Below are 19,211 nucleotides of genomic sequence, written 5' to 3'. Positions count from 1 at the left end.
TAATGCTTATCTGTGTAGGTCAAACTTAAACGACTCGAAGTCGTTGGCGAGGATGTTATGGCAATCACATTAAACAAAATGCAAGTAGACAACAAATGAAATTAAGCGTTATTTAAAGAAAGTGAGCGTCTAACACAGCACGAGAACTTTAAAATCACTACTAAAATAAAAAAAAGGTACCAGTCTGCAGAAGCATACAATTATAATGCGAGAACTACTTAACAAAACATGAATCTAGCAACTATCTGTAATTTTGGTGCATTAGTTGCACAGTTCTCTTGTAATAAAACATTCCCAGGCGCAAACACTATCTTACATACGTCAAGTTCCTGACACAAGGAAATAATGATTGGTGCTCATTATTTCAACTGGCCAACGGGCAGTGAAGGTCAAGGGCTACTCCACTCTCTCGGCTGTCATTTTATTCATTTAGCTCACTAATTAAAAAACCATGATGTTTTTCCTCTCGGGAAACTGAAAGCTAGTAACCCACTTGAACAGTGCCATGTTCGATCTGGGAACAACCTACTTTTCTCTAACACATGTTTTTATATTCTCCAGATGTTAAAGCATGTACTCCCTATGCGACTGAAACACTCACTGTTGTAATTTCGTTCTTTCTTTAGAATTTTATTTTATATTATCTGTTGAAAATAAGATTTATATCTACACAATTAAAAATGTAATAAAGCCGTGAATGGCTTTTACTTAAAAACGTCCCACAAAGTACATGCTTCAAAGCACTTCGTCGTCTTCAGGTGTCATTTGCAATACAAATTACACTTTCTGCGTGCCATATCAAACAACAACAAAAAATTAGTTATATCCCCTTCCTATGTTAAACTATATCGATAGTTTTATATTTGTACTGTTTCATATCATTGTTTGATGTGACGGATATTTGAATCCATGACCCTCAGATTATGAATCAACTGCCTTAACCACCTGGCCATGCCGGGCCTACATTATTGTTATAAAGGCCTTACTGAATAAGGCATACAAACTGTCGGATATTTTAAAATTATTCTATCATGAATTACAGAGAATCAAAAAGGCACTCAAGCTAAATACATGTCTCACTAGATTAATATACAAAGTAATTAATAGTTTTTAAAATACGTTATTTTTAATTTCACGCAAATCTACACGAGGGCTATCTGCGCTAGCCGTCCATAATTTAGTAGTGTAATACTAGAGGGAAGGCAACTAGTCATTACCACCCCCTGCCAACTCTTGGGCTATTTTTTTACCAACGAATAATAGGATTGACTGTCACATTATAACGCCCCCTTGCTGAAAAAGCAAGCATGCTTGGTGTGACGAGGATTCGAACTCGCGATTCCTGGATTACGAGTCGAACGCCTTATTGCACCTGGCCATGTTGAGCCTAAAACATATGAACGTTTCACTGACAAAGAAAATTGGATAGTCCAATACATCACTGTTGTTTTGTTATATACTGATATGTGCAGTCTTTAATAATAAAAAAAACTGAGGAAAATTTAAAATACTTATAATTTTTATGTTTAACCAGTATTTAAATTTCATTTGAAACTGAAAAATCTGTTTAATATTAAAGACCGAGTCCCGATGATTCAAACATCATTTGTTTTTTTCAATATGGTATTTTTAATTAAATGAATTTCCCAAAAGAATAAATGTGGTATACTCATTATGTAACGATAGGCTCGGAAAGATATATTGCAAAATAATACTAAATTTCTATCAAGAAATAAATGAACTGACATTCAAGATATCACCTGATTTACCATTGAAGGTTACTGTTGTCAATCTTTAAACATAAAACGCAGCTTTGAAGTCATACATTTTACAAGAAATGTAATTGTTATTTCAAAAGGACGATAAAGAGTGATGGTAGCTAGAACAAAATCAACTAAAAAACTTTTTATACCATATATTATGAAGTTATTCTTCCACTATGTGTCTTTTAAGTTAATCGATTAACATAATTTAAAGTCAAATCAACGTAATCTATAAAAAAATTAGTTTATTTTCTTTTTAACGTTTTCACGAGTTTGAACACGTGTACGCTGCCGTAAGTTGTCGTAGCCCTATGCTACAAATGAATTCAAACCTATGTAACAATAATAGAAATTACATAATATTAACATTCTTCTACAAGGTAACCCGATGGGAAATAAGTCCGATAACTAACACAGATCTAGATACCTTACTAAAAACACACTGTCTGATTCAGCGTCTAACTTAATTGAAAGTTTGTTTGTTTGTTTTTTTGGAATTTCGCACAAAGCTACTTGAGGGCTATCTGTGCTAGCCGTCCCTAATTTAGCAGTGTAAGACCAGAGGGAAGGCAGCTGGTCATCACCACCCACCGCCAACTCTTGGGCTACTCTTTTACCAACGAATAGTGGGATTGACCGTAACATTATAACGCCCCCACGGCTGGGAGGGCGAGCATGTTTGGCGCGACTCGGGCGCGAACCCGCGACCCTCAGATTACGAAGTGCACGCCTTAACGCGCTAGGCCATGCCAGGCCTAACTTAATTGAAAACAATCTACAATCTTCCCAGCTATTTCCTATTTATACACTGCTGGCCAAAAACTTAAGGCCAATGAACATAAAAAAAATATATGCATTTTTGACATATCTCGAACTGATATCAGAATTACGAGAAGTATAGAATGAATTTAGGAGAAAATAAAGACACACAGTAGACTAACTAGTAATATTTGCAGAAACAATAGTAGACAGTTTTAATAACCGAATGAATGCACTTTCGTTTGCTTTGTCGATGTAAAGAATGCATTCGGTACTGTATGGCACAATGGACTAAAATGTCGATCGTCACAAACGAAACTGCTGCTGTTTCTCCAACTTTCTGGACAACAAAAAAGCTAGAATTAACGTGTCTAACACTTTCACCGAATAGTTTTCCCTGGAGGCAGGTACCCCGCAAGGAGGGGTAGTTAGCCTTATTCTCTCCATTATGTATGTGAGTGAAATGCCATTGTATGGTCCAAATTTCTGCTTCTGTTCCCACTTTGTAGATGATCTGGCTTTCCAAAAAAGCTCCTACACTCTTAACTATAGTAGCAACAAATTTACAACCATGTTTGGAAAATCAATACAAGCGCTCTTAAAACACAAATAATATTATTCATAAAATCAAAAAGAAGAGAAACATCCGCAAAATTATACTTTTATGGAACCCTTCTCCAAGTTGCCAGATCAGCCAAATTCTTGGGTATAACCTACGATTCTAAACTAAATCGGACTAAACATGTAAATGAAATTAGAAAGAAAATTTAGAAAACAGGAAATTATGTAACAACAGGGGTGCTGTAACCGCTAAATTAGGAACGGCTAACGCAGATAGCCCTCAATAGCTTTGGGTGAAATTCAAAACAAAACAAACGCCCATTGGCAGAGTATGCCTGCTCAGCATGGTTAAATGTAACCATATCACATGGAAACAAGCTATAGCAATACAAAATTCAATAATAGCTAAAACATACAGATTTCTATATCACAAACACAACATTTTCACACAATTACCCATACATCCGCATGTTGTCAGACAAACATCAGAACAGAATGGTAGATTACTTTAACAAAAATCTAAACAAAGATGAATCATAACGAACGCTGAAAAACTTTATCATACATGATAATAACAATAGACCTAAATATCTGTCACTACTAAAGCTAGTAAACTTCTTGTATAATCTATGACCACCTACCACTAGACAAACCGGTAGCTAGCTATGTTTATTTTAAGAGTTTATTTACATGAAAATAAGATTAGTACTATGTGTTTTCAATTGATATTTATAGAAGTGGTTATGAGAACAAACTTTTATGTTGATAATGAAAGAAAAAACGGAAGATCATATCAGAAAACTCGACGCTATGCATTTATGGACACAGATTGTAAATGATCACTAGTGTATGCGAGTAACGCACACAGCAATTTATAAAATTCATGAATTTTGTTATATAATTAGTCATATAACTGTACATAAAAAGCACGTTTCTATAAAATACAACATATCTTGTATATCTTACTAATGATGGTATGCAAAATTAAGAAAATGCCCATAAATATAAATTATTATTACATTTGTGTTGTAACATTTTATTCCTAATGCAAATTGCTAAACAGTGATCTCTGGCGTGAAATTAGTTCGGAGAGACGTCATACATCTTGTGACTATATATTTACCAGTTTGTCCTTCTCTAGAATAATTGGATTTAAGTAAAAGAGCGAAGGTGAAAGTATCAAACTGAAAAGACAAGAAGTTCGCAGTTGTTGAAATAATAAGGTTAATTATCAGGTAAGCATTTAAAAAAATAAGGAAATAAAATTAGATTATTCTGAGATCGTTAATGTGGTTTATATGTCCTGCGTTTTTAGTTTTTATGCACTATATAATAATAACATTTTCGCTCTAAGATTATAACTACTAAGTTTCGAAACGTCTGTGATAATGATGCACGAGAATACAGTTTAAAGTATATACTTAAATGTAATTAAATCGTTTCCATATTTCGTTATACTTACATTTACAGTAATACCATCTACTTCCACAATAGGCATGAAAATAATACTTGTTTTCAGTAGTACTGCTCCTGGTCTGGTACAAGTTGTAATGGAAGGTAGGGTACGTGTATATCGTGGTTCGTTGAATTTGGAAGTGAAACAACATTTGCCATATGATGCTAAAGCAGTAAAAACATCAATAGTCAGGTAGAAAGAATGGAATTTCTACCTGTGCACAGCTTAGAAATGATCAATACAAAAATGTTAAAAGTGAGGTAGGCTTATAATAAACTGTTGAATAAAACAGAGCCAATAAGTCAAAGGTTCATGGGTTAAACCATGGATAATCAAGGCCAAGTGAAAGCTTGCGAACCTTGTAATAGTCTTAAAATACACGGCTGTTGTGACCAAAGTTAAAACAAAAAATGAATTTATTTTACTTTGATAACCACAGAGGATGTATTTCAGAATGACTGGTACAGATCTGAACACTTGCTTATTAAGCAGAGAACAATGTGTCGCCCTTTCTAGGTCATCTTCAGGTTAACAAAGAGAGAGTTTGCAACGTCTTGTGAACCTGAAGATGATCTAGGAAGGTCAAAATGCTATTCCTTGCTTTATTATAGAAGTGTTGTTAATACCCATACCAGCTGTTCTGAGATGCATTTCAGTATTCTTTTCTTAAAATCATAACCACAGAAACTCCAAATGAAAACTTCAAACAGTGTTAATAGCTATTTTAATAAATAAATAAAGGAAATGGAGGAAAAGAACCAGAAAAATAAAGAACTAATTTTAAAGTAACAGTATTCAGTATGTGAACAACTGCAAAATCACTAACATTGTGTAATAATCAGCAGTAATACTTTTCAGATGTATTTTGAAAACCAACTTCTCAAAGCTCGTGGCAAGGGTTTTATTCAGTTGTTATACCAATAGATTATATCACGTGTAACCACAAATTTACATAATCTTTTGCACATTGAAAATATCTGTACATCACCACAAGGGAAAACTGATATCAGTCTCGTAATACATTGAGAATCAATCTGATCAGTAGAAAGCAAGTTAATACTTTAATGTAATTCAGAATTTATAGTTAAACTAAATGCTAGAAAGAATGATAAATGAGTGGTAAATATAACTGTAACAAAATAAAATGTTACTTGCTATCTTGCTTCCAAAATCACAGTAGAACTACTAAACATTTGAAATGGTATTTTTGAAAGAATTTTTGAATCCCTGTGCCAATTTGAACTGTAATATGTTTCAGGGATGATTTTCATAAAACCGAGAAAATGCATCCTGGAACAGCTGGTATTGGTATTAACAACACTTTTATAAAGAAGCAGATAATAACATTTTGACCTTTGTAGGTCATCTTCAGGTTCACAAGATGTGCCCAGCAATGGTCAGTTGCAAACTCTCTTTGTTAACCTGAAGATGACCTAGAAAGGTCAACACATTGTTCTCTGCTTGACTAGCAAGTGTTAATATCTGTACCACCCATCCTGAAATACATCCTTATGTCAAGTGGGGTTTTTTATCATCAAGGAGAAGAATAGTCACTAAAACTTCATGAAAGAAAATTTTCAACATTTTAAGTTTGATCATCCATACTTAATATATAAGATATTACATCACAAGAAGACTTAGATATATATTTACTTCCCCCACATGTTTACTGTAAGTGAAGTATATAATATTACTTTAACTATAATTTTATATATGTTACTGCTGATAAGACCTTTTGCTCAGTATACAGTTCTTGTACATTAGCTTCAAATGATTTTTGAAGCTTCACCATATTATTATAATCCATGCTTCCCTGTTCAGTCAGTTTGTCTGATCACTATGTATCTTAACAATAATCCTACAGTATACTTTTGAATGCAAAAAGCTTTGTCATAAAGTTGTCATGTAAAAAGCACACTATGGCTTTCTGCTTGCTTTTCATAGTTCATCAACTGTACAAGGGCTATGGTTTTCCAGTGCTGTTTCAACATTCATAACTCCATAGGTGCTGCATTTGGTGACTTGATCATTTTATAAAGTTTGTATGAAATAAAATAAATACCTGATTATTGCTCTAACTGACTGAAGTAATGCTTCCTTTTTGATGCTATATAGTAGTTAAGGGCATCTGGCTTTTTATTACATTCTGAATAATATAGAGGGTAATTTTAATCTCTTCCATGAATCTACACATGTATAACATTAACAACACATACTAATTAATTTTTAAAATAAGTGGGTGGAGGGATTTAACCTCCTTGAGTTCATTTCCCTATATCTATGCCAACTGATACAATGTTAAATAATAGTTAAAAAAAAAGTAAAAAAAGTGGAGTTTCCTAGATTTTAATTTTATTGTGAAATATATAAATATCTGACAATAGAAATAGAAGACTGTGAATTCTGTAGACATCTTCCCTACATCTAAAACCTGCTTGTACAACACCAAAGAATAGTTACCTATTTATAAGTTAGGAACACAACACTTTAAAAATTAAGATGCCAGATAATTGGTGGTGTGTACTGCCAGCCAGTTGTCTTCATTCAACTCTGCAATTTGAAATTATTAGTAGTGGCAGATAATGTTCAGCAATTTTGCAATAAGACAGGGGAAGGCAGTTTAATAACAATGGAGAATCAAACCTGTGGTCATGAAATTGTAAGACAAATCACCTACACAATTAGTTTTTGGGCCTAACAACATATATTTAATAGCAATATTTCAATTACTTGGATAATTGGAAGAATCAAAAACACCACTTTTGATTAGTTGATTATTTTTGTGGCATTGATAATTTTGATTAATCAACTATTGGAATAATCAAAAGTAATATTAATCAGAAACTGATTTTGATTAACATCAATTGATTAGTTTACAGAACACTAATCACGATAATGATGAATCGTAGGTAATCGATTATGGCAATTAATCTGTTAAATCACTGAATTCTACTAATGAAATACATTACTATTGTAAAATAACACAAGACCATTTAATTTTTGAAGGCTATTCTTGAACTCTCACCATTGGAAAAGTTGAAAATCAAAACTCTCCCTCAACCTATGAAATCAGTGATTTCACTGTTATTCTATTATAAAGTACTGTCAGTGACAACTTATTCCATAAGTTGGAAGAGCTCAACTGATATCAGTTACTTATAAGCATCAGTTAATATCACATAGTAATTACATACCTGTCAACCCATTTTGATGTCTACATGTAGTTAACATGGTAATCTATAATTCTTTTAACTTCCCATTGGTTAGCATAACTTATTCTTAGTGTAACTCATAACCTATAAAACCTTTAAATATCAACAATAACAACATTATAAACAAGAAAGTAATAATAAATATGTGAAATAGTCTTTTTTAAAAACTTCTGTAGTTTCACAGGACATTTACCTTCTTTCAGGAAGTTGGGACATTGGTACGCTCATTCATACACAATAATAGTTGTCACTGAAAAGGACTACCTATTGTTATGATGTAACATTGTTTTATCTCATCAAAATAAAAAAACGATGTGAGCATAAACCACTAAGCAATAAACAGCATTGTTTTGAAAGTATTTATTGGTGAAGAATCCCATTATGTTAGAGATATTATATATCAAATGCTTTAAATAAATATTGTAATGTACACCCAGTATCTTTATTATTCAGTGATATAGTTGTTACTGGTATGTTAATTTGATCCTGAAGGTAGCACATGACTGACAGAAGTTTATAGGCCCTTTGCATACTAACCATCAAATTATTATTATTTAACAATCTGCAACTGGTTGAGTTCATGTATTGAGTAATTTTACATTTTATTCTGTCTTACAAAATTTGGTGTGAAGAATTTAGAATTAATTTGGTTAAGTCACTTAGCAATAAATTGTAGAATTTGAAATATTTTTGCTTTTCACACACAATTTTACTAAGTCATTTCATTTAAACAGTTTTGTGGTCATTGGTTCAGTTTTATAAGAAGCTTGCTTGCACTCTGTTGATTGTATAATTAATGTTAAACTCCAGATTAACAAATGTGACAATTGCTGTAATTTTCAATTTAAAGATAAGGCTTATGGTTGATTTGGTAATTCACCTGTTGTGTATAAATTTACTGACTTCCCCCCTCTTTATCTTTTCAGTATTCCATTCAACATAATCCACAATCACAGTGCATTATTGGATTGATAATTGTTTATTATCTGGGAAGCTTCAACTTTTCTTGTTTGTGGAGGGTGATGTGATTACATATATTTCGATATGCCAGAAAATTTTCTTGTGCGTAATGGATAAAGGGATTAATATTTTGAGGTTAATATGGGTAACATATCTGTGAAACCAGAACAGCTTTGAGTTGATGATTTTCAGTGTATTATTATTCATTAGTGCTAACTGTTAAACTTGATGACAACTGTAATAGGAAAGTTTTTCTGATAAATTTCCAAGTCTTTAATACGAGTTCCCTAATTAGTTTAAAATGTTTTAAAATTTTTTCCAGTCTCATATGTTTAACCCTTAAATGGCAGCCATTATCAGTTGATGCTGCCACCTCCAACATTCCCTTTGTTTAAGGGTTAAATGCCTTAACATGTTGTTTTGAAATACACAACTGATTTAGTTGCAAAGGAAAGTAACTAACCAAGGTGGATAGGTAGTTAGGGTGCTTGACTCGCAACATGAGGGTAGAGGGTTCAAATTCTCATCCCATTCAAACATGCTTGCCCTTTAAGTATGGAGACATAACAATGTGGTGGTTATTCCCACTATTCATTAACTGTGGGTAGTGATGACTAGGTGCTTTTCTTCTAATGTTTTGCTACTAAATTTCAAACAATTAATGAGTAAGTTCAACATGAAACTTTTGTTTAATGGGACTTCTGAATAATGTTGAAATAAAAACATAACTAAAATGTTAAAGTTAAGTAAAATTATAATGGATGGGTGCAGGTTTGTTTTGAAAGTGAAGGTGTGATATTTAAAAGGTTTTCTTAAAATATGGATCAGATAAGAACTATTAATAGCAGTAAGAACTTCAACAGCATGGAACAAGGCAAGACAATGAAAGCTAGCAATTATATTATTGTTAAAAATAAAGATTATCCAAAGATCAAGCTTACCTTAACCTCAATTTCTTTGAAAGTATTATTAAACTGTAAAAACAACAATAAAGGTTTTCATATTTCAATGGTTGTGGACTATATATGGACATAAGTGTTCAATGATTTTTATAAACTTTCGTTAACTAAAGTGTTTTAGATTACATAATCTATTGATATGTGTGTAACATTTTTCATAATACAAGCCACTGTAGTTATGGAAATAGTGTTGAATAACCAATAACTACCATGTCCAAGTGAGGTATATGTAATGATAAAATATATTTTTGTTTCAACAAGTGTTTAAAAATTGTAGATACAGAACTTCAAATTCCTCTTGAATAGGTATGTCATCCAGAAAAAAAGTTCTCCTGAAGGTGATTATCCTTGGAGATAGTGGGTAAGTATTTGAGCAAGAAAATGAGGTACAGTGATTTACCAATTTTTAGGAAGACTTAGGAACAAATAAATCTAAAATATGTCTATTTTGGAAAGATGTTTACATAAACAAAAATCATATAGTAGACTGGATGTACCTGAAATTGGAAAATTAAAGCTCTTCAGTATTGTACTATTTAAAAATGTTACTCACTGTTTCATCACAAAGAACGAACTTTGTGCTGTTCTGTGTAAATTTCTGTGCATGCCAAAAACCCTGAACAAAACTCCGACTAACATGTCAATGTGTATTGTTCCAGCTTATTACACTATGTAAAAACATTTTTACTTTTCCTTGTTCCTGGGCAGAAAGTGTTATTTTCCAATTGCTTATGCCTGAAGTAAATGAAAAAGACGTATTTTTCTCTTCAAACTTTGGTTTTGGACTTGGGAGCGTATAACGAAAACATAATGGGAGACTATATTTGGGGGCTGATATGTGAAAGTGATTTACATTAGTTGCAAATCTGGAAAAACTACTCACTTCCAAACATTTTTGTATAACTTCAGTATAAATACATGTAAACCTTGATTCATATGTTGTTTTATTCAGACCTTATGTAAATGAAAATGTGCAAATTTGCCCATTTTTACACAGAAATTAGGTTAATTTCTAAATTTCATTATCCAGGTCACAAAAGCAAAGTTTTAAGGGAATAATGGTCATTTTCTGTACTTTTACAACATAAACAATTAAGAAATAACGCATACTATCTGGGAAAAAAATTTATGTTACATAGTGTTGTAATCATTATTAGACTATAGCCTTTCATATGTATACAGATTATTACTAATTAGAAATGTTATTAATCTTATTTTTCTTAAAATATGAAAGTAAAGCAAACAATTATTTATTTTAGTCATGATCTTTGCACATGGTTGCTATTTTAAAATTTTGTACATGGAGGATATAAAATGCAATAATTTTTTTTAGGTTTCTGTACATACAGTTTAAAAAAAAACATTAATTACTATATCGATACTATAGAATTCCACTATAATCTATCAAGCATAGTAACTAATTTATATTTAGGTTTAAAATAAAAAGAAATTTTGATAAGACTGAAGACACAATATATCTCCTTGAAATCTTGGTTAGAGAGAATGGGGAGGTCTTCTCACACATTAAAATGGCTGAGAAAACCACCAGGGAGATATTTTAAGTTGTCATTTGGTTATTAATGTACCATATATTTAAGTAAGTGTGTATAAGGTACTATTTACAAAAATAGAGGTGAATGAAGGACAGTTTGATTCAGTATATAAGCCATATATTAGCAGAATGAAAAGATATGAGGCTCTTATTTTATATTCTAGTTTATCAATATTAGTAGTTTGAGTTCCTAATTCACACAAAACTATAGACTTATTATTGACATCACAAACATCTGCTTTTAACCAGTGCTGTATTCAGAATACCATCACAAAAAATTGGCATTTAAAATTTTGATGGCTTAAAATGTGGTTGGATATTTTTTCACTTCATTTTCCATTTCTTCACTGTACAGTAATTTTGGCCAATATAATCTCTCCTGTTATGTTTCTTCTCTCATTTGTGCTGGTATTTTTTAAAGCACTTGCCAATACTGAATCAATCTCCTCTCACACACCCAGTGCAGTTTTTATAGATAGCACTTTGCTGTGGACTGCTGGTTTAAACTGGAACTCTGACAGGGAAGCTTTCTCAAGAAAGAGCATCATTTCTGTCTTTTTTTTTTTTTTATCTTGAAAAGGCTTAAGACACTGCATGAAAGTTTGGGATTTTGTTAGAGCATCATATGGGTTGCATAGCTATTTACCCTTTATTATCAATAACATTTTACGTGAGAGATGATTCCAAGTTTATGTGGCTTTAACCCTTTCTCCTTCCTTCACACAGGAACATGGAAGTCCCTCAGGACTGCATCTTGTCACCTTTTTCAGTGTCAAGATCAATATTATCACTAACCAAGTTCCTCCTACTTTTACAAATGGCTTCCATGTTGATGATGATTTCATTTCTTGTTGGGCATTGAACATGAAATTTATTGAGCAGTAGCTTCAGACTGCTCTCATGTGCTTGTTGGAGAAGATTACAGCAAACTATTACCTTCTCTTCCTCTAAATCTGTTTGTATTAATTTTTGTCACTAACAGGTTTACACCCTGATCTGGAGCTCTGTCTCAGTGGTGGTGTTCTTCCTGTGGTTCCTGAAGGAAAGTTCTTTGGTCTTATCTTTAAGAATTAGCTTATTTTCATTTCTCACATTACAAAGCTTTGTGTCAAGCATACAAGAGCACTAGACATCCTCTATGCCCATTCTTCCACCTTTTTGGGGGTAAATTGATGTTCTTTGTTGAATATCTATTGTACACTTGTACATTCCAGCTGGACTACAGGTCTCTGGTTCTACCAGACCCTCTGCCTTGAAGATGTTGGATATCATCTAGGGCTTCAACTCTGCATGAGGGCTTTTTGAACTTCACCAGCCCAGAATTTGTGCACCAAGTCCCATATATCTCCTCTTCAGCATCAGTCACAATTAGGCACCATTTTAGACATTTATTTTCTATGGGTTTATCTCTGACATTGGACAGTATCATTGATGATGGAGACACACCGTCCAGCTTGATTGTGTTTTTATTTTTACAGACTGTTAGCCTTTTACTTCTATTTAGATTTTACCCAATTTTTAGCTTTATTTCATTTTTAACTTTATCATTTTATTGTATTCTATTTGTATCTTTTTTTTGCTGGCTTTTGGCACAGATAGCCTAGATGCTAAAAGTGGCTAATAAATCAACATTTTTTTCTGTGGAATTCTTCTAGTATTCTGTCTCTTTCTACTTTGTACAGTTAGTTTATACACCCCATTTGGCTCAATTCTTCTTTTATGGGTGATGACTTTATTTTTCATGTCTCTTTTCATGTTCTTCATCTTGCAGCTTCTCTCTCCTCTAGCTAATGACATCCACTATATAAGATCTTGTGAGGGGGGACATGGACAACGTCCAACACATTATCCCATTGCTCACACCACAAGCAGGTTTCACCTAACATGGCTTTTGTCATGGCAATTCTTCCTCTTTACAATGGCTTTGAGGTTAATACTTTTTTTTCTTTCTCTTGTTTCAAGTATCACAACAACCTTTTTTGGTTGGTGATGGAACCTACTGACTGGCTAGTGTTGCATCACAGGGAGTGATTATCAAAAATCTGAATTAATCAAGGAAGTAAGGAAGGTATTAAGCACATCTGTGTCTGTTCATTAGCTGTTGTCAAGATGGGATTTTTTTTTCAAAACTGCTATAGCAATGCCTGTATATTTTATCTTTCAAGCACTTCTGCACACATGAAATCAAATAACTGACAACACTGGTTGTGTGGATACCCAAATATTTGGCTTATGTCTGTTGTCTTTAGTCACAGCAACCACTTGGATTGGTTCTCAGTGTGGGACCTAATGCCAGATGATTATGCCTGATGACAGTGATCCAAGCACCTTGCCAGTGTCCTCTACACACATTTCTTCCTTTCTATTTTTGATAGTGGAGTACAGGATAACCTTTATTTCTCCAGTCTCAAAGTGCTGGGGAAGCTGATATGGAGAGTCTCTCATTGGGAAGTGCAGTCTCATTGATATGAAACTTGGTGAATAGCCCCTTTGTTTCAGAAGAAGGGCTTTGATTTTTACCTGGTAATGTAGTACAGGACACTTTATTATGCATTGAGCCAAGCCATTCTTGGTGGTTCAGTCCAGCTGTTTAGGTACTGGGTTTATCTTGAGGCATAGGTCTTGGATGCTTCTTTCTGCACTTGATTATTGCAATGAGTATCTCCTTTATTTTTCTAATGTGGAACAGCTTGATTTCTAGTTTTAGCCACACTAAACACTAATGCTCAACTGGTTATGTGAGATAGTGGCCATTTTAGCAATTTTTCATTCCACCTACCTTAATGACATTTTAGTATCATACAGAAGTTTCTTGTGGCACTTTTTTTTTTGCTCTGCCTCTTCCAATAACAATGAATATCACAATAACTTTGGGTGAAAAGTACTCCAACTTGAAAGTGATATCTTCCACAGAGTGCTGATCTATTAGGTTACACCTTGCCTTATGGGTGTTGCACCCCATGGGCTTTCCCTTTATGATGCTGTTTTCAGAATGAAGCTCTTTGTACTTTCTTTATCTGTACTGCCTCTCCATCATCTTCAGTGTGAGATTCTAGTTCTCTGTGTCTTTTCACCTCTTTTGGTGAGTACTATATCTTAAGGTAACATTTTTTTACCTGAATATATATTTCAGATATACTTTTTCCCACATCTAGTGCAATTAACTTTTGTCAAGAATGAGCCCTTGTTCAAGTGTTAGTGCTCAAAGGTATTACAGTTCATGAAAGATTTTGCCCTCTTGTTGGTGGAGGACTAGACTATTATATAATTTTCTGGTACAATACACATTGACACTTGTAGATTTGAAGCTTTGTTCAATGCTTATTGTATGTGCAGGAATTTACATGGCAGTACACATGAAGTAATAGCTCTTTGTGGTGCAGAGAGATGAATGTTATAAGATAAGAAGTATGTTAACTTTGCAAGTATTTGATGCATGAAAAGAGCTAGATAAAAACCTTATCAGTATTACTAAGCTAACCCTTTCAATGTGGGCTCAGTGAATTTGACTGACCATATGACCTCTTTGTACTTGTCTAAAGTCTTTATAGATTTAATACTTTTGACTTTCAATATAATGTGTATACTTTATGAAATTTGGCAGTATTTCAGTTCACATTATAAGTCTTTTTTTGTACAAAAAAATTGCATTTTTAGTGAAATATTTTTAATAAACTAAAATAAAGATTTACCCATGAATATATTGTATTTGTTTTGAATGGACCATGTACAAAGTAATTTTTGTTAAGATTAAAAATATTTTATCCTTTTTCAGTTCCTAAAACCTTTTAAATACATTTGATATGCTTTTCTGTTTTTCAGTAAAACTTTATATTTTATCTGTTATTTTCTCTACGCTAACTCAAAATTGGATCGGTCAACTGGTTGACCTCATAACCACCTAAAAAAAGGGAATATCTATAAATCAAAATTGCCCTTTTTTTATTATTATTTCTAGAATGACTTCAAACTGTAAGATGGAACAACATTTGTTTATCTTAAATATCTTTAAGCTTGTGATAAGACACATCAACTTACAATTAAATATTTTGTTATTGTCCTTTGAACCATATCTAACTACTGTCTGAGCCATTATAAGTTGTATCTTGCTTGGGGAACACACAGGTCTTTTTGTGCTATAGAATTACATTACCCAGGAGCTACTACACGCTGTTTGCATGTGTGACAAATAAAATACTTTAATTATATTATTATTATTATTATTATTGTTTATTTTACCTAATCTAACTTTAATGAACCTAAACAAATTTTCATTTTTACATTTTTGCTGCTTTTATAATAAATAAAGAATAAATATGAAATACAAGAAGTAAAGTACTTACCCAATTTCATTTGTCTTACCATTTATTGTAGAGGACATTTAAGCCTACTTTTTTATGCTAATGGTAGTAATTAAATAATGGTTCAAAGAGCATAGACTAACATGTAAAATGTAGATAATTTTTTGTACTTCTCATGATGTTTTACTTTCTAACTCTGCAACAAGAGCTAAGCTAGTCATTAAGATTCTCACTGGAGTGTTGATTAATGTTCAGAACACATTGCTATGCAATACATCATTTAATATATGTAAACCTTGACTTTCTGTTGGCTATATTTAACGTATAATTAAATGTAAGAGAGAACTATGGAAATATCCTGAAAGTAAGACGCTAATCTTCTGTCATGCACAGTAAAAGGTAAAAGATGTACACACAATAAAACATGAGAATGTTAGACTCCTGTTTTTATTTTTCTCATTTATTTGTTACACTGACTTAATGAGTTCAAAGGACACTTCAGGATGTAGCTCTACAGAGAAAGTGTAATAAAAATTATTTATATACTATTTTTCAACTGAACATAACATAAATAAATGTTTTTCAAATGTGCAAACATATAAATATGCTCCTTGTATAATTCAATTATATTGATTAAAGCTTATCCACTGTGCTTTCCTTTATATTAATTTTTCACAAATTAAAATCTTGTTATAAAAATCTTTTCTTTTGTTATTATAGAAATGCAATTTATTCCATGGTCCTTCATAATTTTATACCTTTCACTTAGTCCTTTTTACAAATTGTAGTAATAGTTTTTACCCTTTCATGGTGTTAACTGACTTTCCACAACTCGGGGATAAAAAAAAAAAAGAAATTATATTCAGTTGAGGGAAGGCTATCAGGAAGATTACATTCTCTCATGGAAAGTTGCATTTTCTTATGGCTTTTTTTAATTCAAGCAGTATGTTCACTTTTAGTGGTCATAATTAAAGGAATATGGATGGACCATGCATTCCAAATTAGGAAAACCAATTGAAAAGAATTTCATATTTTTAGTTGCAATTCCTCGAGCAAAGTTAATTCTTTTATAATTTTAAACAGAGGTATATTAGTAAACCACAGTCTTAATTTTTGTTGTGATTTCATTGTCCATATATGTATATTGACACTTCATTTGTTAATACAATTTTAAAACAAGTAGTAGATAAAAAAAAAAAAATTGAAAGAACTATTTCAGGGTAATAAAATTGTTTTATCAAGAAGGCAACTTAAATATTTGTTCAGATCATTCAATAAATCTAAAAAAGTAAGTTATTCTAAAGAAGGTATTTTCATTTCTGACAGGAATAATTGTGCTTTGTATAATTTAGGTTACATGAACACTATAAAAACAATAAAGAACAATAATATATTTTGTTTTTTAACTACTGACAAATGTAATTGTAACTTTAAGAATGTAAGGTATGCTTTAGAATGTGTAAATTTTGATGAATTATATGATGATAAAACAGATAATTTAAGATGATAAATTTACACATTACATGATAGATATCCTGAAAAAAGCCCACTATATATTAGCAAACAAAGAAATGAGTATTTTATTACTAGTTACAGCATTTACATGAAGTTTTTTTTTTAGAAAATGTATGGTGTTTCAATCACTGGTGGAATCATTCTCAAGTACATAAGTTATAATGGTTAAGAATGTTGAGTATTTAAAGCATCATTCAAAAATCTAACAGTGTATTTAAATTCTCAAATTGATGGTGGTTAGTTATGCATATATACATCAGTTTGTGGGAATTGACAATTATTAGTTATGTCTAAACAGAAAACAACTACCAAAAGTGAATAAAGAGGAACTGTGGAATTTATTCTGGCACTAGTACTTCTATGAGGCAAGGAGTATTCTCTGCTCGAGATGGATGCAGTATCTCAATGAGTAATGCCCCTCTAGGTTATTTCTATCAGTTGATGACAAACTTCACAGGTTTTATTCTTCAGATGCCATGTTTTTGGAATGGAGCTCATTTGAAAATTTCTGTTCTAGTCCCTCCATTGTCTTCACTGTCTTCTTGCTCTTTGTAGAGTAGATGGGTAAATAAAAATTTCTGAAGTTAACATTTCCCTCAAGAAAATGCATTTCGGATAAATACACCTCTCTCAGAGAATGAGTCTTTGCTTAGATGCTGGTGCTCATGAAGTTTATTATGCATGGAGTATGTGTTGTTTTCTCACAGGTGGAAGACTATAGTTTAATGATTACATCATAGGCTGGCACATTAGGTATTTATACATGTAGGTGTGGGAGCTTTGTTTAAATGATGTAAGGTAGTAGCTCTTTGTTATGCAGAGAGTTTGAGTATTCTTCTGAAATATCAGGCCATCCCATAAGTAATGTCCCAAAATTGAATACAGGAAGTGTATCATCATTTCTGTCTTTGTAGAAGGCTTTAATGACAAAAATGTGTGGTAGGACATGTATAAAAATATTCAGACATATAAAAGAAACTAACCTAACTCCACTTTTTCTGATCATTAATCAAATAAACCCTTATGAAGGTGGATGTGTCTGAGGAGCACATTAGGCATATAATACTATGGGTTTGAAAAAGGCAATAGTGCAGCAGAAACTACCTGAAACATTCAAAGTGTTTATGGTGTGGAGTCTCTCAATGAAAGAAAATATTGAAGGTGGTTTCAGAAGTTCAGATCAGGTGATTACAGCTTAAGTGATGTGCCACGTTCAGGTCATCCTGTTGAGTTTAATGATGACTCGCTGCTGGCTGCACTTGATGAATATTGTGCTATAACAGTTGAACTAGCACAGAAGCTTAATTCAACCCATTCAATAGTTCACCATCATATGCAACAGCTAACAGAAGCTAACCTTAGAGCAAGAGTGGACATTTGCACTTCTCTGCACTTTTGTAAAACATAACTCACCTTTCTGGGACAGATTAGTGACTGGAGTTGAAAAATGGATATATTATAAAAATGTTAAATGCTGCAGACAATGGTTAAGTGCAGGTAAACTGGCTAAACCACAGCCCAAAATGAATCTCCACTCTAGGAAAGTCTTGTTAAGCATTTGGTGGAATATTGTTGGTGGGATTCATTTTGAGTTGCTGCCACTCAATGTAAGGATTACATCAGACTTCTATTGTCAACAGTTAGAGCACTTGAATGTTGCAGTGAAAGAAAAGAGGCCTGGTTTGATTATTTGTAAAGATAGTGTTACACCAGGATAATGCATGGCTCCATATAGCAAGGATCACATCTGCAAAGATTGAAGAGCTAGACTGGGAAAAACTTCCACATCCTCCTTATTCTCCAGACCTTGCTCAATCTGATTATCATCTATTCCAAAGTTTGCAGAACTATCTTGATGGGTAAAAAAGCTTGAAACACATGAAGATGTCAAACCTACTCTCTCTACATTCTTTTCCTCCAAACCCCAAGAATTTTATAGAAGTGCTATTCAGAAGCTTGTGAATCATTGGCAGGAAGAAATTAATAATAATGAAACATAAATTATTGATTAAATAACATTATAGGCATTTGAAATCCTTTCTCTTTTTCTGAACCTAAAATTGGACTTTACTTAAGGGATGACCTGATATACACACACACACACACACACACACACAATATTAAACCTGTCTTGTGATTCTGAATTAGCTTGCAGCTCAGTTTACTGAGAAAA

The 19,211-nt window shown here is 32.5% G+C and overlaps 1 protein-coding gene across 2 annotated transcripts in view; it reads left to right on the top strand.

The window, feature by feature from the left end:
• The first annotated feature begins 4,164 nt into the window (after window positions 1–4,164).
• LOC143225129 (ras-related protein rab7-like) overlaps window positions 4,165–19,211 on the top strand; it is a 30,330-nt gene continuing 15,283 nt past the window's right edge. The window contains exons 1-2 of one of the 2 annotated variants that reach the window (XM_076453981.1): window positions 4,165–4,318; window positions 9,977–10,031. In XM_076453981.1, the coding sequence (XP_076310096.1) occupies window positions 9,979–10,031 (53 nt within the window). In that variant the 5' untranslated portion in view covers window positions 4,165–4,318; window positions 9,977–9,978. The remainder of the gene's footprint in view (window positions 4,319–9,976; window positions 10,032–19,211) is intronic. The other variant, XM_076453982.1, reaches the window with a different exon arrangement.

The sequence above is a fragment of the Tachypleus tridentatus genome, chromosome 9 (genome assembly GCF_004210375.1).
Source record: "Tachypleus tridentatus isolate NWPU-2018 chromosome 9, ASM421037v1, whole genome shotgun sequence".
NCBI lineage: Eukaryota > Metazoa > Arthropoda > Merostomata > Xiphosura > Limulidae > Tachypleus > Tachypleus tridentatus.
The sequence above is the reverse complement of the archived record's forward strand: the minus strand, read 5'-3'. Positions and strand labels throughout refer to the sequence as shown.